We start from the raw sequence: 26,245 nt of genomic DNA, 5'->3' as shown, positions 1-26,245 counted from the left end.
TGCATGCAAGATGAAGTGGTGGTAATGGGGGACACCAAACCTATAAGATTTCCAGTTCTGGCTAGCAGCAGCAGTGATCACCAGGGGTGGAAGAATAAATACGAAGTGGTGATGGGGATTTCACTCACTATGATGTCTATTATTTATTTGTTACATTTGTACCCCACATTTTTCCACCTATTTGTATGCTCAATATGGCTTACATAGTACCGGAGAGGCGTTTGCAGACTCCGGTGTAAACAAATACAAAGTGACATTGTGGTAAGATAAAGTTCATGTGGCACAGCCACATTCGGTAATTGTACAACGGAAGAGTTGTGTTATGTCCATTACGTACTTTAGTTTTGTTGTGTTGCAGAGATCAGGCATTTATGTTGGATTGGTAGGGTATGCCTTTTTGAACAGGTTAGTTTTTTTCCGGAAGTTTAGGTGGTTGTATGCAGTTTTCAAGGCTTTTGGTAATGTGTTCTACAGTTGTGTGCTTATGTAGGAGAAACTGGACGCGCAAGTTGATTTGTATTTGAGTCCTTTGCAGCTTGGGTAGTGTAGATTTAGGTACGTTCGTGTTGATTCGGATGTGTTTCTAGTTGGTAGGTCGATCAGGTCTGTCATGTATCTCAGGGCTTCACCGTAGATAATTTTGTGAACCAGGGTGCAGATTTTGAAAGCAATGTGTTCTTATATTGGGAGCCAGTGTAGTTTGTCACGGAGGGGTTTTGCGCTTTCAAATCCTGTTTTTCCAAAGAAAAGTCTAACTGCCGTGTTTTATTCTTTGCATCCCGCATAAATTCCATTGCAGTAGTCTAAATGGCTTAGTACCATTGACTGTATCAGGTTGCAAAATGTTTCCCTCGGGAAGAATTGTTTCACGCGTTTGAGTTTCCACATTGAGTGGAACATTTTCTTTGTTGTGGATGCCACTTGGCTCTCTAGCATTAGGTTGTGGTCCAGTGTAACGCCGAGGATTTTCAGGCTGTCTGAGATAGGGAGGGTGTGATCTAGGGTGTTGATAATTGTGGGGTTGTCTGCGTTGTGTTGGGATGAGAGGATGAGACAGTGTGTTTTTTCTTTGTTGAGTTTTAGTTGAAATGCATTTGCCCAAGAGTCCATGATGTTCAAGCTGATTTTGATTTCGTTAGTGATTTCTGACAGTTTAGATTTGTAAGGAATGTATATTGTGACGTCGTCTGCATAGATGAAGGGGTTAAGGCCTTGGTTGGATAAGGACTTGGCTAGTGGGGTCATCATTAGGTTGAAGAGGATCGGTGATAACGGTGATCCTTGTGGAACTCCACAATCTGCTTTCCATGGTGATGATATGTTTGAGTTTGATTTAACTTGATATGTTCTTGTGGTTAGGAAACCCCTGATCCAGCTAAGCATGTTTCCACCATTATATTACATATATTATATAATATATATATATTATATTATATAATTTTTACAGTGCTCCTAGATATATAGAGCGCTGTAATGTGTCCTTTGCTTTCCTTAGCCAGGAGGCACAAGAAGTGAAGGAAAACATGAGCTTACTGTCTATGCCAAATTTTTTGTGACATCTCCAAGCTTGTCAACCCATTCTGGTTGAGAACTACTGTCTTGGATAGTTAACAAAGCTTTTAGATAATACAAATGAATGCAGTTAAAGATAATTCTTTTGGCAATGGCAATTTCCAGCCAGTTGGGGGTCATGAGATATTTAAAGTTGGTCTTCTGCTTGCTTAGGTTAAAATTTAATCTAGGGCATGAAGAACCTTCTCCCCTGAATGAGAATGGTTTATGTAGTATAGGATAGGAAACTGTAAATATACAGACTAATTACTGCAATAAAAGAGGGTAAATATACCTTTATAAGAAATTTAGAATGAGTTCCAGGAGTCACTGAGAAAAACTGCAAATGTGGCAAATACCTGAAATTCACTGATGCTTCTTAACTGAGAAATACTACTTGCCAGAAAATGTGTTTTAAAGGTGATAATTCCAATGGTTCAAATAGCAGTTTCATAAATTAGATAACAATTATGTTCAGGTCCAAAGAAACTAGTGATTTTTGAATAGGGGACTTCATTCAAAGATGACCTTTCCTAAATCAGGAATTGATTGGACACCTACCAATTGGAGTGTCTCTAATCCTCTCATAGTTGGCCAAGATAGTGTTAAGATGTCCTCTGACTTAGGTGGTTTGACATTTTACTTGAGAAAGGTGATAAAGATATTCCAGCAAAGTAGTTAACATGTAAGCACATATAAGTGTTGCTAAGATCCGATTGTCCTTGGAGAAGGGTGATGTCCTCCAACAGAGCCCAGCATGGGAAATGCTCTACAACATCTATTCCAGAAGCCTTTAAAAGCAGTTCACTGTGTAAATGTGCCCTTCCTGCCAGCAGTCACTGTATAGGACCAGTTGAGTCTTTAGTTTTCCATAGAGCAGTGCTGATGTACATCATCAGTATTCTCATATAGCTCATATCTTGTGCTTTTCATCGTGGTTGCAGTGTTTGTGGAGTTTTTCTTGTGTAAGTCTGTCACATGGGACCACTGTTCTCCCCCACCCTTTGCGGGACATGGGATTGGAGGTAGTGTCTTACTGTGGATTAAAAACTGGTTGAAAGATAGGAAACAGAGAGTAGGATTAAAAGGCCAATATTGGCAATGGAGAAGGGTAGTTAGCGGGGTCCCTCAGGGATCGGTGCTGGGACCTCTGCTTTTTAACATATTCATAAATGACCTTGAGATGGGGTAACTAGTGAGGTAATCAAATTTGCCGATGACACAAAGTTATTCAACGTAGTCAAATCGCGGGAAGATTGTGAAAAACTACAAGAGGACCTTACGAGACTGGGAGTCTAAATGGCAGATGACATTTAATGTGAACAAGTGCAAAGTGATGCATGTGGGAAAGAGGAACCCAAACTATAACTACGTCATGCAAAGTTCAGCGTTGGGAGTCACAGACCGAGAAAGGGATCTAGGTGTCATCGCTGATGATACGTTGAAAACTTCTGCTCAATGTGCTGCTGCGGCTAGGAAAGCAAATAGAATGTTGGGTATCATTAGGAAAGGGATGGAAAACAAAAATAAGGATATTATACTGCCGTTGTATCGTTCCATGATGCGACCGCACCTCGAGTATTGTGTTCAATTCTGGTCGCTGCACCTCAAAAAAGACAGTGGAATTGGAAAAGGGCGACAAAGATGATACAGGGGATGGGACGACTTCCCTAGCAGGATAGGCTGAAGAGGCTGGGGCTCTTCACCTTGGAGAAAAGGCGGCTGAGGGGAGATATGATAGAGGTCTATAAGATAATAAGTGGAATGGAACGGGTCGATGTGGAGCGTCTGTTTACGCTTTCCAAAAATACTAGGACAAGGGGGAATGCGATGAAGCTGCATTGTGGTAAATTGAAAACGAATCAGAGGAAATCTTTCTTCACTCAACGTGTAGTTAAACTCTGGAATTCACTGCCGGGAAAGGTGGTTAAGGCGGTTAACTTAGCGGACTTCAAAAAAGGGTTGGATGGTTTCCTGGAGGAAAAGATCATACAATGTTATTGAATGGACGAGGGAATAATACAGGATTTCTAGGCTGTGCGGGACAAATTGCTTATTCTTTTGGCCGCTGTCAGTGACAGGGTGCTTATGTACTTATCTCCTTAGTAAGGTTTCTCATCTGGAGGTGGGGGGGAGCCTCCTCAGGAAACTGGGGGTCCCAGGTGCCTTGACATCCCTGCCCCAGGCCTATCCAAAGTGTCAGTCGTTCGAGGCAGACTCAGACATATCTAGGGCAATACTGTTATGAATCTGAGCCTGACCGCTCCTGGAAGCGCCAGAGATCTTCTTGGAGGAGAGGTTCCTTGGTCTTCCTTGAGAACATTTCCCTCTGTATAAAAGGAGAAAGTCATCTCCAAAGGCGCTCTCCTTTTTCAACTTTATATGGGAGATGGTGAAGTCCATCCCATTTAATTTGGAAATCAAGGATTTGGGCATCCTTCAATTTACGCAACAACCCCCCCCCCCCCCCCCCCCCCCACACACACACACATAAAGAAAGCTGTGACAGTGCTCATGAACAGAATTATTAAGCTCATACAGATGCATATAGATGAAGCAGCGGGAAATTCCCCTATCTGTACAGCAGGTCAGTAGGAAGGTCAACTCCCTATCAGGATAGGGAGTTAGAGTGCAGAAGGCTCCAGGATTTGAGAAGCTCTAAATTCCTCACCATTCCATGGTGGTTGAATCTGCTTTCATGAGATCCAAGATTTCCAAGACTCACTTTTTGGTGCCCCTGGGAAGGGAGGCTCAGATCTTAGAGTCAAATTCTTTCAGAATGCTATGCTCACTTCCTGCATTGTTTCTTGCCAGCTTTTAATAAGCATACACTTGTGGAATGTTGTGTGCAGTGTGACAGAATTCACAAAAACTCTGTCAACTAGTAGCCAAAGAGTGGGCATGCATGCATATTGTACCTGGACTAGCAACATATGATGCTTTCGATACGACATTCGGGGTTCCGGTATGGGTATTAGGTAGCGCAAACTCACTTGGCTGTGTGACTCAGGCCTACAACCAGTGGTTCAGAAGCAGCTGACAGATGTTCCATGCCAGGGAGATAATCTATTTGCTGAAAAGGTGAAGGAGGTGGCAGACCTCATGAAAAGATTTCTGAAATCAAGTCACTATCCTAGCTCACTCCTAGCTTGGCCTCCACATTCAGGAGATATTTTGGTGGAGGGCAACATAGGACCCACTCAGGGATGAAGCTGGCTATCTAGTTTACTGCCTCTCTGTCTGGACTGATAAGAATTCTGGTGGTTTGTGTGTTGGGTTTGTGAGTACTTTCTGGGGACCACTGGGAGTGTGGCCTCCAGTAACCTAGAAATCACTTGGGATAATTTGGGAGCGGAAGACTCACCCAAAGGAGGTTGTGACCCAGTCGGTGAGAGGAAGTTGCTACTGTAGAGCACAAGTGGCAGTGGAGTAACCCCAGGAGGGTGGCCAGGCATGGATTGGCCACTGTTGAAAGCATGATACTGAGCTAGATGGACCATTTAGTCTGACCCAGTATGGCTGTTCATATGTCTCAACTAGTTCCTCAAAGTAAGGGGCAAGCTTTTGATTGACTCCAGGACAGCATAGCTTCAATTCCTGACATCCTGGATGACCTCCGATAGGAGGGAGACTGAATTTTTCCCTTGAAGGGTAACCCCTTGTAACCTCAGACCAGTGGGTTCTTAAAATAGTCCAGAGAAGTTACACACTACAATTAGAAAGATTTCCTCCAATTGTCCACCAAGACCATTAAACACTAAGCACCAGGAACTGCATAATCGAAAGCTGATTTTGGGCGTCCTCAACTGCTTTCCATCGCGGAGATGACCAAAGTTCACAGGGGCGTGTCAGCACCATAGCGAAGGCGGGACTGGGGTGTGATTACGAGATGGGCGTCCTCGGCCGATAATGGAAAAAAGAAGGGCGTCCCTGACGAACACTTGGCTGACTTTACTTGGTCCATTTTTTCTTGCGACCAAGCTGTGAAAAGGTGCCCGAACTGACCAGATGACCACCAGAGGGAATCGGGGATGACCTCCCCTTACTTCCCCCAGTGGTCACCAACTCCTTCCCACCCTAAAAAAAAAAAAAAAAATTTGCCAGCCTCAAATGTTATACCCAGCTCCATGACAGCAGTATGCAGGTCCTTGGAGCAGTTTTAGTGGGTGCAGTGCAATTCAAGCCAGGCGGACCCAGGCCCAGCCACCCCCCCCCCCCCCGTTACACTTCTGGTGGTAAATGTGAGCCCTCCAAAACCCACCCTTGTAGGTGCCCCCCTTACTACTACTACTAATAACATTTGTATAGCGCTACCAGGTGTACGCAGCGTGAACATGAGACACACAGAGACAGTCCCTGCTCAAAGAGCTTACAATCTGGGTAAAAACAGACAGACAAGACATTTACGGGCAAGGGAATTACTGGTAAAGAGGAACAGGAGAGAAGGAGGGCAAATGAGTAGGGTTAGGAGCCAAAGGCAGTAATGAAAAGGTGGGTTTTCAGCATAGATTTAAAAACAGGTAGAGATGGAGCTTCACCCCCTTCACCCCTTAGGGCTATGGTAGTGGTGTACAGTTGTGGGGAGTGGGTTTTGGGGGGGGGGGGTTGGGGGGCATGTCAGGGGGACCAGTGCACTACGAATTATGCTCCTCCAACAACCAAAGGGCTTGGATTTCCATTATGGCCGAAAACCGGGGACGACCATCTCAACATTTAGGTCTTGTTTTGATAATATGGGTTTCCCCGCCCTTTCGCCGGGACGTCCTTAGAGATAGGTGCCCTTAGAGATGGTCGTCCCAGTTCAACCAATTATGTCCCTCATTATTATCTTTGATTGTTTCAGTTTTCAATTTGTTCCACCATAGTTCTTATTTATTTGTATTTTATCATTCTATTGCATTTTTTTTTACTTTTTAAAAAAATTTTTCTTGACATTTTTATTGGATTGGAGTTTCTCTCTCTTCTGTTTGAATAAAGTGATTTGCCTAAAGTCACAAAATGCTTCTAGAGAAAAGAAAAAGCTAATCCCCTTCAGAGTCTGAATCACAAACGGATAATAAGGACAGTTCTTGGATTCTTTGGGCAGAAGTAACTTGTGGTGAAGAATACTGGGATCTCTGCAGAGAATCTATAGGTGGAGATTGAATCAAACCCAACTGTAACAAAGACAATCTTAGAAAATCTTGATCAGGCAGATGCAGTATGATAAGGTACAGAAGTTGAATGAATCTCCGTGACAGATATTTTTGGAGATAAAGAACAGGAAGATAATGTTATTCTCTTTGCTAGTGACAGACCAACATCTGATGGAGAAGTAAATTGGAAGGCATACCTTAGGGACAATGCAAAATCTTTTTGTTTACTTACATGAGGCTGCACATCCAGCAAACAAACTTTATTCTTTGCCAAGACTGAACGAACAGAGTCAAAGCTTGTACCATAATAATTATTCTTATATTCACCATATTCAATAAACCTGCAGGAAATGTAAACAAAATAGCAAACTAAAAATACTCAACATTTCAATTAGCAATATTCTGGGGTCCATCTGCTAACTGTTACATGTGGTGCCATTTTACTACAGCTTCCATTACTGGCAGCTTATTCACCCATAAGAAGTGACAATATTAATGTGCATCACAGGTCAATAAATTGATTCCATAATTTGCAGGCAGAAATATCTTTACATAAGATATAATTAGTATGTTTTATAAAAGGAATGTCCACCAGGCATACCAACATTGCATTTTGTTTTCACCAAGCAGTTTCCTCCTCTTCTTCTGAAACTCCAGCCCAACAGAAACCAGGACTGCAAATGGAAGTTCGTGGTGTTGGATCCCAGTTATGTATAGATTATTTTCCCTAATTTATTTCCCTTCATAAGTTTTAGTCTGTCATTGCAGTGACTATCCTTGGCTGGAGGCCATGCATCAGGACTCCTTATGGAATGCTGACAGAATGCATTCTTAGAAACTTTAATTACATTTTAAAATCAATACCACTTACTTGTATTACAGTTAACAAGCAACAAAAAACACTTTAGTTTGCTGTTAAGCCAGTGTTTTCCACTTACTCGTTTGTTTAAACCAGTGGTTCTCAACCCTTTTTCAGTTGGGATACACATGACAGATAATACTCACATTAGTGACACACTGCATATATGACCCTCATTGATCTTTGGTCTGACACAGAAATGTAAACAATTTCCCACAAAAACACTATCTTCACTCTATCAATAGATGCCATATTTCCCATGAAAGCTATCTTACAAAAAACAATTCTGATTCTCATGTTATCTGAATAATAAAGCTCTTCATTACCACATATTGTGAAATATAAAACCTGAAAAAAATCCTAACAAAAAAAAAATGCAGCAAACCTACCATACAACAGCAGCACTAATTCCTATGATTCAAACATGAACAGGCAGCACTACAAATAGTACATGGGACCTTAGAATCTAATACTAGCAGAACAGAACAAAGGAGACTGCTACAGAGTTCTATACAGAAACTACATGCTAACAGAATACCATACCTTGGTCACATGCAAAACACAGTCAAACTATTACCAAATGTGAAAGGAGGGATCAAAAATTAGAAACAGAAATATAAAAATAAAAATTGAACTAGACATCCCAAGAAGTCAAAGTAGGCCCACAACATAGAAAATATACACAGAAATACATTTTTCCTCTTGTACTGGACAAAATACAAAGCCCTCTGAGGTGCACATTTCCCAAAGCTAACATATTCCATCTAATACATTTAAAATAAAACTTTTTTTTTAAACATCTTTGTTGGGCATTTTATTTTTCCAAGCAAGCTGCTCTCAGTTTCGCTTTTCTGCTTTCCTGTCTTCTGCACGCTTCTTCCCAGTGGGTGCTATTTGTCTTTTCTCCACTTTCCTCCTTTCTTCTTCCATCCCTTCACTTCATGCACCTCTGACATATTTACTCTCTCTCTTTTCTGCCTGACCATTCAAATTTTACCCTCTCACTCTTCAGTCCTCTACCTATATTTCACTTACTTATCAACATTCCATCTCTTCCTCTCAACCCCTAACTCTCACTTATTCCCTGGCCTCTTTCTCCCTTCTTTTTCACCCACTCCTCATTACTACATTTCTACCCTCTATACTATCCTCCTCTCACTCATCTCCTTGAGAAACCTCAATGTCTCTCCCACACAGTTCCACCATGCCAAGCATCTCCCCCTTACATCTAGCCCAGCTTCTCCCCATCCCTCTCTTTCTTCCACTCCTATGATTCAGCATCTCCATGACTACTCTTTTTCTCCTCTACCCCTAAGGTCCTGTATTTTTCTGTCCCCTCTCCCTTCCCCTCAATCCCAATGGCCCAGCAACTCCTTGTCCCCTCTCTTCCCCCTTTCCCCTTATGGTCCAACAATTCCTTGTTCCCTCTCTCTTCCCCTTCACCCCTATGGTGTATCAACTCCATACCCTCTCTCTCCCCCCTACCCCCTTATGGTCCAGCAGCTCCCTGTCCCCTTTCTCTCCCTCCCACCAAAAAGGTGCAGCTTCATTGTTCAGCAGGACAGTAGCTAGGAGGGGAGAGTGGCTACAGAAACCCAGCCTGGCAGTAGGAGACACAGCTACACAATGCTGTGCTCCTTCCTGGGCTGTGTAAGTGTCAAACAGCGCACCGGAAGTGAAAGCCTGCTAAGTGTGGTTTACCGCCTACACAATCTAGGAAGGAGAATGGCATTGTTTGTGTAGCCACACCTCTTCTGGATCCAGCATCTCTCAACTTCTATTCCCTCTATCCCCCACTGTCCAGGATCTCCCCTTCCCACTTTCTCTCTCCCCCTCCCTCCAAGACATGGCATTTCCCCCTCTCCACAGCCCCCTCGCCATAGACCAGCATCTTCTCCTCTTTCCAGTCTCCCATATTCTGGCATTCCCTCCTCCTATCCGCCCTCTTCAGCTGGTGGAGCTTGGGATCCCCACCAGCTACCACTAAATGTGTGCTGCTGTTGGGTGGGCCTGAGCCGTAAGTGGCCCATCCAGGCCCACCTGTGGCTACGCCACTAGTAAGAAGTTATAGACCTCAGTGGCAACTCATTTCACAAGAGCCAGATCAACTCTTAGCTTGCCTTGCCTCTTCACAGGTCTATAATGACTTAAAGCCTAAATTTGAACTCACTTTTGCCATTTTATTATAATTTATTTTCATTTTTTTGCTAATTAGAATGTCTGTTTAATGTTGGCATATCTTACTATCAAGGAAATATGCAGTGCCAATGGTGTAATTCAGTTTGGATTATGATTGCTGCAAAAACTTGTCAGAGCTCAAAACTACGATTTCCAGTTTTTCACTGGATAGCAACTCTTCTCCAACGAGGTTGATTTTGGTTATTCAAGGCAGTGATAGCTTGCTACTTTTCTACAGTGGCAATAAACTCCTGATGAAAGCCTGGTTGGCCAAAACATGGCCTGTGTCGAATCGTGCCTTGTTTGAATAAAGGAATTTCTAACACCATTGACACTACATATTTCCTTGTCATCTTTGAGGTGCTTCTGAAGTTTTGTTCATACTGTCTGCAAAGACTTGTTCTTCTGTTGTCTTGTCTGGTATATCTTACTATTTCAGAGAGAAACATGAAAGTAGGGGGTAGGTGGGGGGAGAAAGAGAGTTAACATAGTAAATGAAGGTTACCCCCTTAACCATAGCTATGCTGCTCTTCAGGCTTAGTTAAATAGAAGTTTCACAGTTGTATATTGTAATATTATAGCTGTACTTCTTGCTTGAGTTTGAAGTTGCTTCGCTAATACAAAAGATTCCTTTGTATTTATTTTAAGTACAAGACTACTTGGCAAAACGGTATAAATAAAAATAAGTAACTTGGATAGTGATGTCCTGTTGACAGTCACTTTAGCCTATGTTTTTGTTTCAATTCATGAACCTCATTCATACACTGCCACCACGCTTGGGTCAACCTAAGGGTATTCAACTGTATAGCCAATTTAAAATAATATTTCCAAGCCAAGCCCTCCACCCTTTGGAAAAAAACACAACTACTTTAAATCAGTTTCTCAAAAGAGGCATTCAATCCTAGTGCTAATCCTAAAAGCATTAAGGCACTTTAAATAAATGACATATTCCATATCATCAAGCTGATCAATCCATAGACTGGTGGGTTGTGTCCATCTACCAGCAGGTGGAGATAGAGAGCAAACTTTTGCCTCCCTATATGTGGTCATGTGCTGCCGGAAACTCCCCAGTATGTTCTCCATCTCAGCAGGTGGTGGTCACACACAGCAGCAGCTCTGGCTAGGCCTCCAAGCCTAATTTTTAGGTTTTGTTGAGTGCCTGGGGTTGAGGGCTCTTCTGAGCAAGTGCAAACCTGGTGGTGCCAGGTCCCTCCTTTTCTCCCCCCTCCCGCTGGCTCCGTAAAAAAAAAAAAAAAAAATTTTTTTGAACGTCCTTAAAGGCGTTTATTTCGACGTTTATTTAAGCGTCTATTGCAGCTACTCACTGGGACACCAGGTCGTTACAACTCGGAGCGGACAGCAGGTAATTTTTACCTTTTTATAGCGGGCAGGGGGTTCCCCGATTCTTCTCCTCGTGGCATATGGCGTCGGAGGGCGAGGGCGCAAAGGGTCGCTCCCCGGGTCGCTTGAGCGCTTCTAGAGGGGATGCGGGGGTCTTAAAGCCTGATTCGCCCTTGTTGGGTGACAGTTTCGTGGCCGATGAATGTCCCGGTCCTTCCTCCGGCGTGGCGGTTTTTCCCGCCATAAACGCCCATCCCCCGCTCCTCGCCTCCGCCATCTTGGCCGGCCACGCGGCTCGGACGGCTTCTTCTTGGGCCGCCCTTGAGGTTGGAGACATTAATGCCATGAACGCCCTTAATTTGGGCGACGGCACAGAAGCGGCTAAAGTTAAGAGCCGTTCTTCCCGCGCGGCTCCTTCGCGGAGTTTCGCGCCGGACGCCATTTTGGATGCGCAGCATGTCTCTCCCCCGCTATTGCGAGCGCCGGTTGAGGGTGCGTCTAGGGCTGTTGCCCAGGCTGCGGAAGTGCACAGTCTGGGGGGTTTCTCCCCCGAGTTTGTTTTGCTGCTGCATCAGGCCTTCCTCATGCACAACGCTGCCCCTGCTCCCTCGTCTGGTAAAGAGGTTGAGGTTCCCAGAGGTAAACGCCCTCGGGTTGATTCCCAGGCCTTGGAGGAATTTGTCTCCTCCGATGTAGATGAGGGCAGCGTGTCTGAGGTCTCCCAACGGTCCTTTGCGGATTCCTTGGAGGAGACGGATCCCCGCTCGGATGGAGCGGATGACCCCTCTGCAGCGCGGCTTTTTAGCCCAGAGGATTTGCCCAACCTGTTGTTACAGGCCATGGCCACTTTGAAGATTTCCTCTCCGGAGGACGTCTCTCCCTCAGCCCCTGTTGGCTCTGCCATTATGCTGGGGACGAAGCGCCCGCCTAGAACCTTCCACGTGCATGATGCCATGCACACCTTAATTTCGGCTCAATGGGATGTCCCAGAAGCGAGCCTTAAAGTGGCTAGGGCTATGTCCCGCCTCTATCCTTTGGCTGTGAGTGAACGTGAGGCCTATCTGTGGCCTACCGTGGATTCTTTAATCACTGCGGTGACTAAGAAAACGGCGTTGCCAGTGGAAGGTGGCACGGCCCTAAAGGACGCCCAAGACAGAAGATTGGAGGCGGCCTTAAGGTCGTCCTTTGAGGCGGCTGCTTTAAGTTTGCAGGCCTCAGTTTGCGGCTCCTATGTGGCCAGGGCGTGCCTGACTATGGTGCAGCGGGCTTCCCCCTCGGATCATTCCTTGAGGGCTGATTGGCCGGCCCTGGAATCGGGCTTAGCCTATTTGGCAGACTTGCTGTATGATGTCTTGAGGGCCTCAGCGAAAGGCATGGCTCAGACAATCTCTGCGCGGCGGTGGCTTTGGCTGAAACATTGGTCTGCTGACCACGCCTCTAAATCCCGCCTGGCTAGGTTGCCTTTTAAAGGCAAGCTGCTCTTTGGGGTCGAGCTGGACAAAATCGTGACCGATCTCGGCACGTCTAAGGGCAAGAAATTACCAGAGGTCAGGGCTCGGGCTAGTACTCGTCCCGGTACCTCCAGAGGACGGTTGCAGGAAGCCCGTCGGTACCCGCCCGGGCAAGTCGGGTTCCTCTGCCCCCTCTTCCTTCAAGAGGAATTTCTCCCCCAAGCAGCATTCCTTTCGCAGAGACCGCCGTCCCGGAGGTGCTCCCTCCGGTCCTCCCCCAGGGTCTCGTACCCAATGACGGGGTCTTGGTCCACGCCCCAGTGCAGATTGGAGGACGGCTGTCCTCGTTTCTGGGCGAGTGGACCACAATAACTTCAGACGCGTGGGTGCTGGAAGTCATCAGAGACGGCTACAAACTAGAGTTCTGCCGACCCTTAAAAGACGGGTTTGTACTCTCTCCCTGCAAGTCTCCGGTCAAAGCTGTGGCAGTGCAGCAGACCTTGGACAATCTGATCCGCCTGGGCGCGGTCGTTCCGGTGCCAGAAAGTCAGCTTGGCAAGGGACGTTACTCCATTTACTTTGTGGTACCAAAGAAAGGAGGTTCTGACCGGCCTATCCTCGACCTCAAAGGGGTCAATTGGGCCTTGAAAGTGCGGCACTTTCGCATGGAGACTCTCCGCTCTGTTATAGCGGCAGTGAAGGCAGGAGAGTTCCTGGCATCCTTGGACATCAAGGAAGCGTACCTGCATATTCCCATCTGGCCTCCTCATCAACGCTTTCTGCGTTTTGCAGTCCTGGGACGACACTTCCAGTTCAGAGCCCTCCCTTTCCCTCCCTTTCGGGTTGGCTACTGCTCCGCGGACCTTTTCCAAAGTAATGGTGGTCATCGCGGCCTTCCTACGAAAGGAAGGGGTACAAGTCCATCCTTATCTGGACGACTGGTTGATCCGAGCCCCCTCTTATGCAGAGTGCGGCAAAGCTGTGGACCGGGTAGTTGCTCTTTTGAGCTCCCTGGGATGGATCATCAACTGGGAGAAGAGCCAGCTGCGCCCGACTCAGTCCCTGGAGTACCTGGGAGTTCGATTCGACACCCAAGTGGGCAGAGTGTTCCTGCCAGACAATCGGATTGTCAAACTTCAGGCTCAGGTGGACCAGTTCCTAGTAGCCTCTCCCCTTCGGGCTTGGGACTATGTGCAGCTGTTGGGCTCTATGACGGCCACGATGGAAGTTGTGCCCTGGGCCAGGGCTCATATGAGACCACTTCAACACTCTTTGCTGCAGCGCTGGACTCCGATGTCGGAGGATTATGCTGTGCGCCTTCCCTTGGACCCAGCAGTGCGCAAGGCGCTGAGCTGGTGGATGCAGACAGACAAGTTGTCTGCGGGAATGCCTCTGGTGACCCCAGAGTGGATTGTCGTCACGACGGACGCCTCGTTGTCGGGCTGGAGAGCCCACTGCTTGGGAAGGACAGCGCAGGGGCTCTGGTCTCCTGCAGAGGCAAAGTGGTCTATCAACCTCCTTGAACTCAGAGCCATTCGGTTGGCGCTTTGGAGTTCATCCCGGTACTGGTGTTGAAGCCTGTACGGGTCCTGTCGGACAATGCCACGGCTGTGGCCTATGTCAACCGCCAGGGAGGTACCAAGAGCGCCCCTCTAGCCAAGGAGGCTATGAATCTTTGCCAGTGGGCGGAAGCGAACCTGGAGCAGCTGTCAGCGGCCCACATTGCCGGAGTCATGAATGTCAAGGCGGACTTTCTCAGTCGCCATACCTTGGAGCCCGGAGAGTGGCAGCTATCTGCTCAGGCGTTCTTGGACATCACGAAGCGCTGGGGCCAGCCGAGCCTAGATCTGATGGCGTCATCGGCCAATTGCCAAGTGCCGCGCTTTTTCAGCAGAGGACGGGACCCTCGATCCCTGGGAGTAGATGCTCTTCTCCAACAGTGGCCGACACAAGAGCTTCTCTATGTGTTCCCGCCCTGGCCCATGTTGGGCAGGGTGCTAGACCGGGTGGCAAAGCATCCCGGCAGGGTAATCCTGGTGGGTCCGGATTGGCCCAGGCGTCCCTGGTATGCGGACTTGATCAGGCTCTCAGTCGACGATCCTCTGCGGCTGCCAGTGGAGCAGGGCCTGTTACATCAGGGTCCCGTGGTGATGGAGGATCCCTCCCCCTTTGGTCTTACGGCCTGGCTATTGAGCGGCAGCGTCTGAGGAAGAAGGGCTTCTCAGACAAGGTCATCGCCACTATGCTGAGAGCGAGGAAGCGCTCTACTTCTACTGCTTACGCCAGGGTTTGGCATATCTTTGCAGCGTGGTGTGAAGCAGGCTCACTTTCTCCCTTCACTGCTCCAATTTCTTCAGTGTTGGCGTTCCTGCAAGAAGGTCTGGAGAAAGGCCTGTCGCTCAGTTCCCTTAAAGTCCAGGTAGCGGCTCTGGCTTGCTTCAGGGGCCGCCTGAAGGGTGCTTCCCTGGCTTCGCAGCCAGATGTGGTGCGCTTTCTCAAGGGAGTTAATCACCTGCGCCCTCCTCTGCACTCAGTGGTGCCTGCGTGGAATCTCAACCTGGTACTAAGAGCATTGCAGAAGCCGCCTTTTGAACCCTTGTCGAGGGCATCTCTGAAAGACCTGACGTTGAAAGCAGTCTTTTTGGTGGCTATCACTTCAGCCAGAAGAGTTTCCGAGCTCCAGGCGCTCTCATGTCGAGAGCCTTTTCTGCAGTTCACTGAGGCAGGAGTGACTATTCGCACAGTGCCTTCCTTCCTGCCCAAGATTGTTTCTCGCTTCCATGTGAATCAGCAGCTCTGTCTCCCTTCCTTTCGTAGGGAGGACTACCCAGAGGAGTACTCTGCTCTTAAATATCTGGATGTGAGACGAGTCATCATCAGATACTTGGAAGTGACCAATGATTTCCGGAAATCGGATCATCTGTTTGTCCTGTTTGCAGGTCCTCGTAAGGGTCTGCAGGCTGCTAAGCCTACAGTGGCAAGATGGGTCAAGGAAGCCATTGCAACGGCTTATGTGGCCGCGGGGAAAGTGCCGCCTATCCAGCTGAAGGCTCACTCCACGAGAGCTCAGGCGGCCTCGATGGCAGAGGCCGGATCCGTCTCCTTGGAAGAGATATGCAAGGCGGCAACTTGGGCTTCGGCTCATACATTCTCCAAGCATTACCGTTTGACTGTGGCTGCACGGGCGGAGGCCCGGTTTGGAGCTTCAGTGTTGAGGTCAGGGATTTCAATGTCCCGCCCTGGGTGAGTACTGCTTCGGTACATCCCACCAGTCTATGGATTGATCAGCTTGATGATATGGAAGGTAAAATTATGTATAATCATACCTGATAATTTTCTTTCCATTAATCATAGCTGATCAATCCATAGCCCCTCCCAGATATCTGTACTGTTTTTATTCTGGTTGCATTTCAGGTTCAAGTTTAGTCTTCAGTTACTTCAGAAAGACTTCGTGTTCAAGTTTTTTCACTTGGATTCTTCAAGAGTTAAGACGAGTTTGTGTTACAGTGAGCTGCTGCATTCCTCTCCCCTCCGTTTTACGGGGCTGGATTGAGACTTAAAATTCTGCCGGCACTCCCTCCCGCTTCGTGCGGCTGTAGGGCAGCTTTGTACCCCTCCCGCTTCGGCGGTGTTAGGGTCAGTCAGCTCCTCCCCCGGTTGCGGTTGCAGGATAAGCCAGATCCCCCCGCATCGGCGGGTGTGGTGTCCCTCCCCCGCTCCGCGGGGATGAGCTGGACGGATTCCCCTCCCCCACTTGTGTGGGGATGAGCTGGGTTAATTCCCCTCCCCCGTTTCAGCGGTGGTGAGCTGGGCAGAGTGTCCCTTCGTGGGTGTAGTTCTCTAAGTGCTGAGTCCTGCGGATGGAGCTTTGATATCGACATACTGAGGAGTTTCCGGCAGCACATGACCACATATAGGGAGGCAAAAGTTTGCTCTCTATCTCCACCTGCTGGTAGATGGACACAACCCACCAGTCTATGGATTGATCAGCTATGATTAATGGAAAGAAAATTATCAGGTATGATTATACATAATTTTACCTTAACTTTTCAAAAGCTATTTTAACACTGGTGTCTTGGCACTAGTTCAGATCCCATATATAGAACCCAAATAATTTTTGTGTAAGCTGCTAGTCTCTTTTGACCTTTAGTTTAGAAAAAAAAAACCACACAGTATTATACTATACATATACATTTTTCTACCGTTCCATAAAGGGAACAGTTAGGTAAAGCTGGCAGATTAGTATATATGTGTTATGCATGCACAAATATGCATACACTACATAAATGTAAGCTTTTTGGCATAGATGCTGCTTCAGATCTTTCCAACTTACTTGTTATTGTGCACGTCTGTCTCGAATAAATGTTTAGAAATGAAAATATACTCGACACCATCACTTTCCTGGTTCCTTCTTGCTCGGGTTGTATCTTGAATTTAGTTTAAAAATAGAAAGAAAAAAAGATTTGTGAAAAGACAAAGTACAAGAGACTTGTACTACCACATCTGATTTATATCTCATCTCTGTAAGTGATACAACAGTCAAGAAGTTTATTAGAGTCTAGACCAGGGCTAGACAAACCCCATTGATCAGGTGTCTAAGGTTTGCAGGTTAAACCCCAACATCTCGCCAGCTCCCCCCACCCCCCGGCGCTTACAAACCTGTCTCCCTCACCCGGCTGCAGCAGCCACAAACACACACTGTCTGCAGCTGGCTCTGGAACTATTCCTCTGCTGTGTCCCACCCCCGAAGCAAACAGGAAGTTGAATCAGTTGGGGAAGGGCGGGATGTGGCAGAGGAACGTTTCCAGTGCTGGCTGCTGTTAGCGTGTGTTTATGGCTGCTGCAGTCGGGCAAAGGAGACAGATTTGGAAGTACTGCCGGGGGGGGGGGGGGGGGGGAGGGAAAAAGCAGGAGAGGTGTTTGTACCTGCAGGGGAGGAGGAGCAGGAAAGATGATAGATTCATACGGGGGTGGGGGGGGGGGGAAGGAAGGGTTAGAGGGTTACTATACTCATAAAGGTAGGAGATGTTAGACAGTTACTGGACTCATACTGGGGAGGAGTCAGAGTTGCTGGACTCATATGGGGGAGGGAGCAAGAGAAGATCTGGACCTGCAAGGGGGAGGTGGTATTGAGCAAGTCAAAAGAGCTGCTCGACTTGTTGAAGGGAGGGTCCGGAGAGATGCTGGACTAGTAGGGGGAGGGACAAGAGAATCTGGACCTGCAGAGGGGAGGGGGAAATGAGGAAAGGTGGGACTGTGGGAGATGGAGGGGAGGGAGAGATGCTGGATGCAGAGGTAAGGACACACTGGGTATGAGAAGGAATAGAAGAAAAGAAATGCTGTACTATGGGGAAGGGGTGGAAGGAAGAGATGCTGGACATTGGGAAGAGGGTGGAAAGAAGAGAGATGTAGAACTGGTGGGCCATGTTGCACAGGGAGGGTAGAGAGAAAGAAGCTGGACTTGAGGAGAAATAGGGACACAGAAGGGAAATGCTGAACATGGAAGCAGCATAGGGTTAGGGAGACAAGGGTTATGTTGGATGCAGGGGGGTGGATAAGGACACAGAGGGGTGATGCTGAACAAAGGGGGGCAGGAATACAGAAGGGAGATGCTGGGTATGGGAAGGGGGATGCCGAGCATGGGGGCAGCATAGGGACAGAGACACAGAGGGAAGATGGATAACAGATATGGAGAAAGAAGAAATGTTATATGGACAGAAGACCCTGGCAAGTAAGTTAAGAGAAGACAGAGGACTGTAAAAACCAGAGATGTGACCAATAAAATAATAAAAGGTAGAAAAATAATTGTATTTCTTATTTAGTGATTAGAAGATTTCAGTATCAGTAACACTATGTGACATCTGGTCAGTGGTGTAGTAAGGAAGGTCAGTGCCAGGGACAGAGGAGGAAGACAGCACCCCGGCCCTCCCTTATTACAACACCTTTGTTCTCCCTTCCTGTTGTGTACCGTATACCTGAACTGGTGGGGTTCCCAAGCCTCACCAGTGGAAGCCCTCCTGCCTGCGCATTGGGCCATCCACTCTCTCCCCCCTCCCCCCACCAATGCTCAGCTGTACAAACACCTAGCATTGTTCAGATTAATTTATTTGATATATCGCTAAGGAAATACATTATTGTAGAATTACAAAAAAAAACAAAGATCAAATTACAGGAAAGATAGCAAGAAAGGAGTGGAGTGGAGGAGTGGCCTAGTGGTTAGGGTGGTGGACTTTGGTCCTGGGGAACTGAGGAACTGAGTTTGATTCCCACTTCAGGCACAGGCAACTCCTTGTGACTCTGGGCAAGTCACTTAACCCTCCATTGCCCCACGTAAGCCGCATTGAGCCTGCCATGAGTGGGAAAGCGCGGGGTACAAATGTAACAAAAAAAACAAACAAACAAACTACAATGCAACAATAGGACAGGCAGCAAGAAACGGGGGGGGGGGGGGGGGAGGTGAAGTAATAAGAAGAACCAAACACAAAAAAGAAACGAACCAACAGGCAAGGCACACAGAATATTCCACTGTTTTGAGATATTGCTGTACTGTTTTGGGATCCTGCCAGGTACTTGTAACCTGGATTGGCCACTGTTGGAAACAGGATGCTGGGCTTGATGGACCTTCGGTCTTTCCCAGTATGGCAACGCTTATGTTGTTATGTAAATCAAGTTATGTTCAATTTGTAGAATACCTACTAAGAGCAGTTACACACACAACTGCAAATTATTGCCAATTAACACCAATTATAGCCAATTATTGGTTGTTAAAGTTAATTAAAAACTAATTTCACAATTAAATTACTTGAGTAACTAGCAGTATTCTATAACTTGCGTGCATAACTTTAGGATCCTTTTTACTTCGCCTTTTTACTAAGGTGTGGTAAGTGCTAGTGTGTGCTTACCACAGTTTGGCTTACTGTGGGATACACTCAGGCATCTCATGGTAAATTTGAAATTGGCATGCACTAACTATGCGCAAAATGTTTTTTGTGTGCCAGAGGTGTGTCTGGGGCAAACAGTGGGTATTTCTGCTGATTAGTGCAGGATTACCATTCAAGCCCTTACTGCCTACAAAATAGGTGTTGGTAAGTGGTAACGCAGTCATATCTTTTTTAATGGATGCATGCTAATGGTGCAAACCAAAAAGTGGGAGAAGGAAGCAGGCTGAACAGACAAAGGGAAAAGCACACTAGTTTATTCTTGCAATATATGAGACTTGACACGGCACCGTGTTTCGTCACAGAAGTGCATGCCTCAGGAGTCCATATGTGTACATACATACATACATATATATTTATTTACATATACCATCTCTTAATTGTGTAATTTTATATTTTGTATGTTAATGTATTATTCATTATTTTTTTTAATCATTTTTATTGTAGACTCCACTTCCGTGCCGAAACACGGTGCCGTGTTCAAGTCTCACATATTGCAGTAATAAACTAGTGTGTTTATCTGTTCAGCCTGCTTCTTTCTCCCACTTTTTGGTTTGGTTTGGCCTGTCTATCCTGTGGGTTTTCTCTGTTCAGTTATCTTTGGTTCGCAAGCTAATGGTGATATTACTGCATGGCCATTAATGCAAAAAAGAGAAAATCAGCAATTTTACTGCCACAGGAAAAATGGCCATAGTGTGCTAGAAAAACCAGTGTAGGGGCAGCTTAGGACCCCTTTGTGCAACGTCAAATTGTGCACACACTTTTAAATAATTAGGTGGTTTCTGCACAGAAAGCATACTAGCAGCATGGATGCACTTACTACCTCCTATCTGCAAGACTGATCTGCACTCTAAAGGCCAGAATTGGTAAATGGTGCCCAAAGGTAGGCACCATTTTGATCTGCACTAAGACAGTATTCTGTAAAAGGTATTTTGTGCAGAGCACCCTTTACAGAATAGTGGCTTGGTGTGCTTCCTCAGTCTAACTTTGGTTGTGAACACTTACGCCTGCCACAAATCCTCACGCCCAACTGATGGTAATTGGGCATGCAAATCCAAGTATTCTATAACATGGCGCTTAATTTCAGGGAACGCCCCTGACCTGCCCATGCCTCCCTTTTGAATTGCATACTATGAAATTTAGGCACTCGTGTTATAGAATACATTGTAGGGTATATTCGCACGTACTCCAAATGTGTGCCAATTAAGACCAATCGTTGATTGTTAATGTCTCATTAAATAAGTCTGCATGCAAATCTGGGATCTGCACCCTAAATCTGAGTGCCCAACTTTGGGCGACCTATATAGAATCTGGAGGTAAGTGACTGGAACTAACTGTAATGCACAATCCACATCTATTTCCTGCCCCCTAACAGGCTGTGCAGTTAGTATGTGAATTAGTGCCCCTGACATTAGCACACTAATAGTTACCATGTGCTTACCTCAGTAAAAGCGGCCCATAATTTCTTTTCTTAAAAATGCAACACTTATCTTTTCAGATCTATAAACTGTAGCTCATACTTACGTGGCACAGTTACACCATAGTGCTGAGTATCACTGATTAGCAGCTTTCTTTTCAGTTCATTCAATCCAACTCCTACTGGACCTGAAAAACACATTTGAAGCACTTCAGAAATGGAACACTCAATGGCCAGGAAACAAGAGATAAGCAGGATTAAAATGGTGCACATATTTATGCATATCTTGCATGGACAGAATCAAAAACCATCTATTGTATGCTGACTAGGAAAGAGAAAATATTAGCAAAGCAATTTTTAAGCTGGTTGACATTTTATTACGGGACTGTCTTTTCTTCATGTTAAACTGTGAAGCGCTGCGTACAACTGGTAGCGCTATAGAAATGATTTGTAGTAGTAGATTCTCTCTCTTATCAATAGTAAAATTGACTCACACACTTATCAATTGTTGCTCAAGGTTAAGTTACATTCAGGTACAGTAGGTTATTTCCCTATCTCTGGAGGGCTTGCAATCTAAGGGGCCCTTTTACTAAAGCTTAGCATGCACTGATAAATTTAGGTGGCACTATCAAAGTTAAATCCTTAGTATATAATACAGCTGTACTTCAGGTTTATCAAGACTATTATGAAATAAACTACACAGTGCATACAATGTTTATAATTGATATGAGTGTAATTATATGATTTTACACAGTGGAATAGAGAATGTGAACAGGGGAGGGGACCCAAGGAATGAAGATGGAAGGGGATCTTCGAAGGGAATGGAGAACAAATCTCAAAAGGGATGGATAGAGTATGATGGGACAGTGGAAAGACAGGAGAAATCAGAAAGAAAGGGAGGAAGGATCATGAGAAAAGGGAAAAGGAGGGGGAGAGAAAAAGGTATGATTCATAATGAAGAGAGAAAATCCACTCTTACACCCCACCTCCTGATGCTGATCTCTTCTTTCTCTCACTCTCTGAAATCCATCAAAATCCCTCATTCATGCTCCACTTCTATTCCAAAACCCTAACTTCATTTGCATTCCCCTTTATCCCTTCACTCATTCTACATTTATTTTAAAAATTTATATACCACCTATAACTAGATGGGTTCCAAGAAAACATTCATAGTAAAACAAAACAACAATATAAAGAATAAAACAAAAACATAATATCACTCATCAATAAAAAGGTCCAGTCCACATTGGTAAAAAAAAAAAACACAGTCACGAACAGTTGTATTTCCAAGAGTTTTCTAAATCATTTACTCTCTCGTTGCTACCCTTCAAAACCATCATCCTTTCCAAACTCCTCCCTCTCACTCATTCATTTTCTCATCCTCCCATCTCCTCACACCCCTGCAACTCCTTCAATCACTTTATTGTCCCTAGGTCATTCTCCTTAAAGCCTCTCTACCCCAACGTTCTCTCTATCACACCACCATACTCTTTCTCACTCTTCCCATTCTCTTGCTAAATCTTGTTGCTCTTTCCATCCCAGCTCATAGCATGATGTGACAGCACGGTATCTTGGGCAGTGTTTCCTTCCCTAAATGGTGTGGTACTTTATAATGCATGGCTCATATAGAGACACTCGGCTCTAGTAGCAGAGGATTTCATCTGACCCTCAAACAGACATGGGAGGGTGCATAGGCACGATACAAGAGGCTTGAAAGGGGGCGTAGCCTTGCTTGCTGGCGAATGGCAGCCTAGATACTGTGCTCCTCCAAACTGCCTACTAGAACACTACTATTACATAAAAAACAGATCAACAATACCTTTATCCTGTGGTATACTTGATAACTATAATGGCTACCAGTAGAAACAACAAACCTGAAGCCCTGTATATATTGGAAACTAGCGGGAAAAAGCTGAAACTGGACTGCCTGACCCCACTCAAAATGGAATCGACTTGGGAACAGCACGAATTCTTAGACCCAGTGATGTCAGAGTTAACCACTATTAAAAGCATGATCCAGGATAATGAGTCAAATTTGGCTGCTCTTAAAATGGAACTCACAGAACTGCATTGTAAACTGAAATCGTGTGCCGATTGCAGAACGAGCCTAGCAAATCGGATGTCCAACACAGAGGATGAACACCATCAATACAAACAAGATCGGAAGATCAGAGTCCTTTATAGCAGAACTGGAGGACTCAAATAACAGGTCCCGACACAATAATATAAGCATAATCATATAAAAGGTGCAAATTCAATATCATTTATATTTATTTTATTTATTTATTTATTGCATTTGTATCCCACATTTTCCCACCTTTTTGCGGGCTCAAAGTGGCTTACAATACATTATGAATGATGGAAATTACATTTTGTTACAATTCGGTTATGGATTACATTGTGAAGAGTTATACGAGACAAATCAAAGTATCGTTAAGGAATATATCAATGGAAAAGAACATTGAAACATTGGAAGGAAAACAACGAGAAACTAGAGGGTCTGAGGACAATATATAGCATATAAAAGCGAATAACCTATGGTATACATTTTCTGTGATTAAGGTATGAGTGTGGTGAGATTTCAGGATTGAGAATTCATAAGTGGATGTGTTGATGTATAACGGAGCAGTGATTGTGGATTTTATATGTTTTGGTTCTTTCCGTAGGTTTTATCAAAGAGATGTGTTTTCAGTAATTTGCGGAAGTTGGTTTGTTCGTAAATCGTTTTCAGGTTGCGCGGAAGTGTGTTCCAGTACTGCGTGCTCATGTAGGAAAAGGTTGACGCGTGTAGCGCCTTGTATTTCAGGCCCTTGCAGTTAGGGAAGTGTAGGTTGAGGAAGGTTCGTGATGATCTTTTGGCGTTTCTGGGTGGTAAGTCAATTAACTCAGACATGTAGGCTGGGGCTTCGCCGTGAATAAGTTTGTGGACTAATGTGCATACTTTAAAAGTAATGCGTTCCTTAAGTGGGAGCCAGTGTAACTTCTCTCGTAAGGGTTTTGCACTTTCATATTTTGGTTTTCCAAAGATGAGTCTGGCTGCTGTGTTCTGGGCTGTCTGAAGTTTCCTCAGGATTTGCTCTTTGCAGCCTGCGTACAGCGAGTTGCAGTAATCCAGATGACTGAGTACGAGGGATTGCACTAGGCTGCGAAAAACGGATCTTGGGAAGAATGATCTTAATCTTTTCAGTTTCCACATGCAGTAGAACATCTTTTTGGTTGTGTTGTTTGCATGGGTTTCGAGCGTTAGGTGGCGATCGATAGTAACTCCAAGGATTTTTAACGTTTCTGAGATTGGGAGGTTTAGTTTTGGTGTATTTATAGCGGCAAATTCCTTCGTGTTGTATTGGGAAGTGAGTATCAGGCATTGAGTTTTTTCTGCATTCAGTTTCAGAAGAAATGCGTCTGCCCAGGTGTTCATGATGTGTAGGCTTTGGTTAATTTCGTTGAAGATTTCCTTGATGTCTTGTTTGAAAGGGATGTATATTGTTACATCATCGGCGTATATATGTGGGTTGAGGTTATGGTTCGATAGGATTTTTGCCAAGGGGATCATCATTAGGTTGAAGATGGTTGGTGAGAGGGGTGATCCTTGCGGTACTCCACATTCCGGTGTCCATGCGGCAGATGTGGTTGAATTTGATGTGACTTCATACCTAAACTTTTACAGATTACATTTAAAATGACTTTTGAGATAGAAAGGGCTCACAGAATCCCCACTCATAGGCCTCCAAGACAGAAAGGCCCTCAACTTTGTGGTTAAAGTCCTTCGATACCAACAACTTGTGGAGGTTCTAAATAAAGTCAAGACCTCCTCTGATATAATATGGGATGGCTCTAAACTTTTTTTATACTGACAGATTTTGCCAAGGAAACGGTAACCAAGAGAAAACAACATGTGGTGCTTAGGCCGCAATTAAAGAAGGTAGGAGCACGTTATCTTTCCCCCTAAACCCACCTCTCCTCTTCCCCCATTCTCTATTTCTGTGCATAACATCAGCTCATAACCTTGGGGGTCATCTTCGACTCCTCTCTCTCCTCTGCACATATTCAGCAGACTGCTAAAACCTGTCGTTTCTCTCTCTATAATATCACCAAAATTCACCCTTTTCTTTCTGAGCACACTACCAGAACCATTACCCACACTCTTATCACCTCTCGCTTAGACTATTGCAACTTGCTTCTCACAGGTCTCCCCACTTAGCCATCTTTCTCCTCTTCAATCTGTTCAAAATTTTGCTGCACGACTTATATTCCACCAGTGTCGCTATGCTCATATTAGCCCTCTCCTCAAGTCACTTCACTGGCTCCCTATTCATTTCCGCATACAGTTCAAACTCCTCTTATTGACTTATGTTTAAATCATAGGCGCCCGGTATAAGAGGCTTGGGGAGGCTAAGCCTCCCCAGCCCAACCGCTGCCCCCACCCCGCGAGCTGCAGACTTCCCAGTCTGCCCTCAGCTGCCATTTCCTGCCTTCTTCCAGCCCCACTGATCCCCCCCCCCCCCCCCCCCCGTCATCAATCATCTGACGTCTGCCCGATAGCCCTTGCCCTACCTTAAAACAGTGTAATTCTCCTCGAGCAGGCGGCACCAGCATTGCAAGCAGCAGCAGGTTCCAGCCTTCCCTCGCATGGCTCCGCCCTTGCGGTCAGAAGAGGGCGGAGCCAATACGAGGGAAGGCTGGAGCCTGCTAATGCTTGCAATGCCGGCGCCGCCCGCTCGAGGAGAATTACACTGTTTTAAGGTAGGGCAAGGGCAGGACGGGAACGAGGGCTATCGGGCAGACGTCAGATGATTGACGACGGCGACAGGGGGAGTGGGGGTCAGGGGATCGGTGGGGGGGGGGGGCTGGAAGAAGGCAGGAAATGGCTGGCAGAAGGGAGATGGTTTACATGGGCTGCTGGACATGGGTGGATGGAGGGGAGAGGAGGGTTGCTGGTGCTGGACATGGATGAATGCAGGGGAGGGGAGAGGAGGGTTGATGGACATGGGTGGATGGAGGGGAGAGGAGGGTTGCTGGTGCTGGACATGGGTGAATGGAGGGGAGGGGAGGGGAGGGGAGAGGAGGGTTGATGGACATGGGTGGATGAAGGGGAGAGGAGGATTGCTGGACATGGTGGATGGAGGGGAGGGCAGGGGGAGAGGAGGGTTGCTGGTGCTGGACATGGGTAAATGGAGGGGAGGGGAGAGAAGGGTTGATGGACATGGGTGGATGGAGGGGAGAGGAGGGTTGCTGCTGCTGGACATGGGTGAATGGAGGGGAGAGGAGGGTTGATGAACATGGTGGATAGAGGGGAGGGCAGGGGGAGAGGAGGGTTGCTGGACATGGGAGGATTGAGGTGAGTGTAGGGGAGAGGAGGGTTGCTGGACATGGGT

At 46.0% G+C, this 26,245-nt stretch overlaps 1 protein-coding gene across 1 annotated transcript in view; it reads right to left on the bottom strand.

Moving 5' to 3' along the window:
* Nucleotides 1-26,245, bottom strand: part of MPP7 (membrane palmitoylated protein 7) — a 517,419-nt gene that overhangs the window by 23,064 nt on the left and 468,110 nt on the right. Inside the window, exons 13-15 of the mRNA XM_030199273.1 lie at nucleotides 20,978-21,058; nucleotides 16,849-16,942; nucleotides 6,919-7,027 (exon numbers count right to left, since the gene is read on the bottom strand). Of these exons, the coding sequence (XP_030055133.1) occupies nucleotides 6,919-7,027; nucleotides 16,849-16,942; nucleotides 20,978-21,058 (284 nt within the window). The remainder of the gene's footprint in view (nucleotides 1-6,918; nucleotides 7,028-16,848; nucleotides 16,943-20,977; nucleotides 21,059-26,245) is intronic.

Source organism: Microcaecilia unicolor, chromosome 1 (genome assembly GCF_901765095.1).
Source record: "Microcaecilia unicolor chromosome 1, aMicUni1.1, whole genome shotgun sequence".
Classification (NCBI taxonomy): domain Eukaryota; kingdom Metazoa; phylum Chordata; class Amphibia; order Gymnophiona; family Siphonopidae; genus Microcaecilia; species Microcaecilia unicolor.
This window is presented reverse-complemented; position numbering and strand designations above follow the sequence as displayed.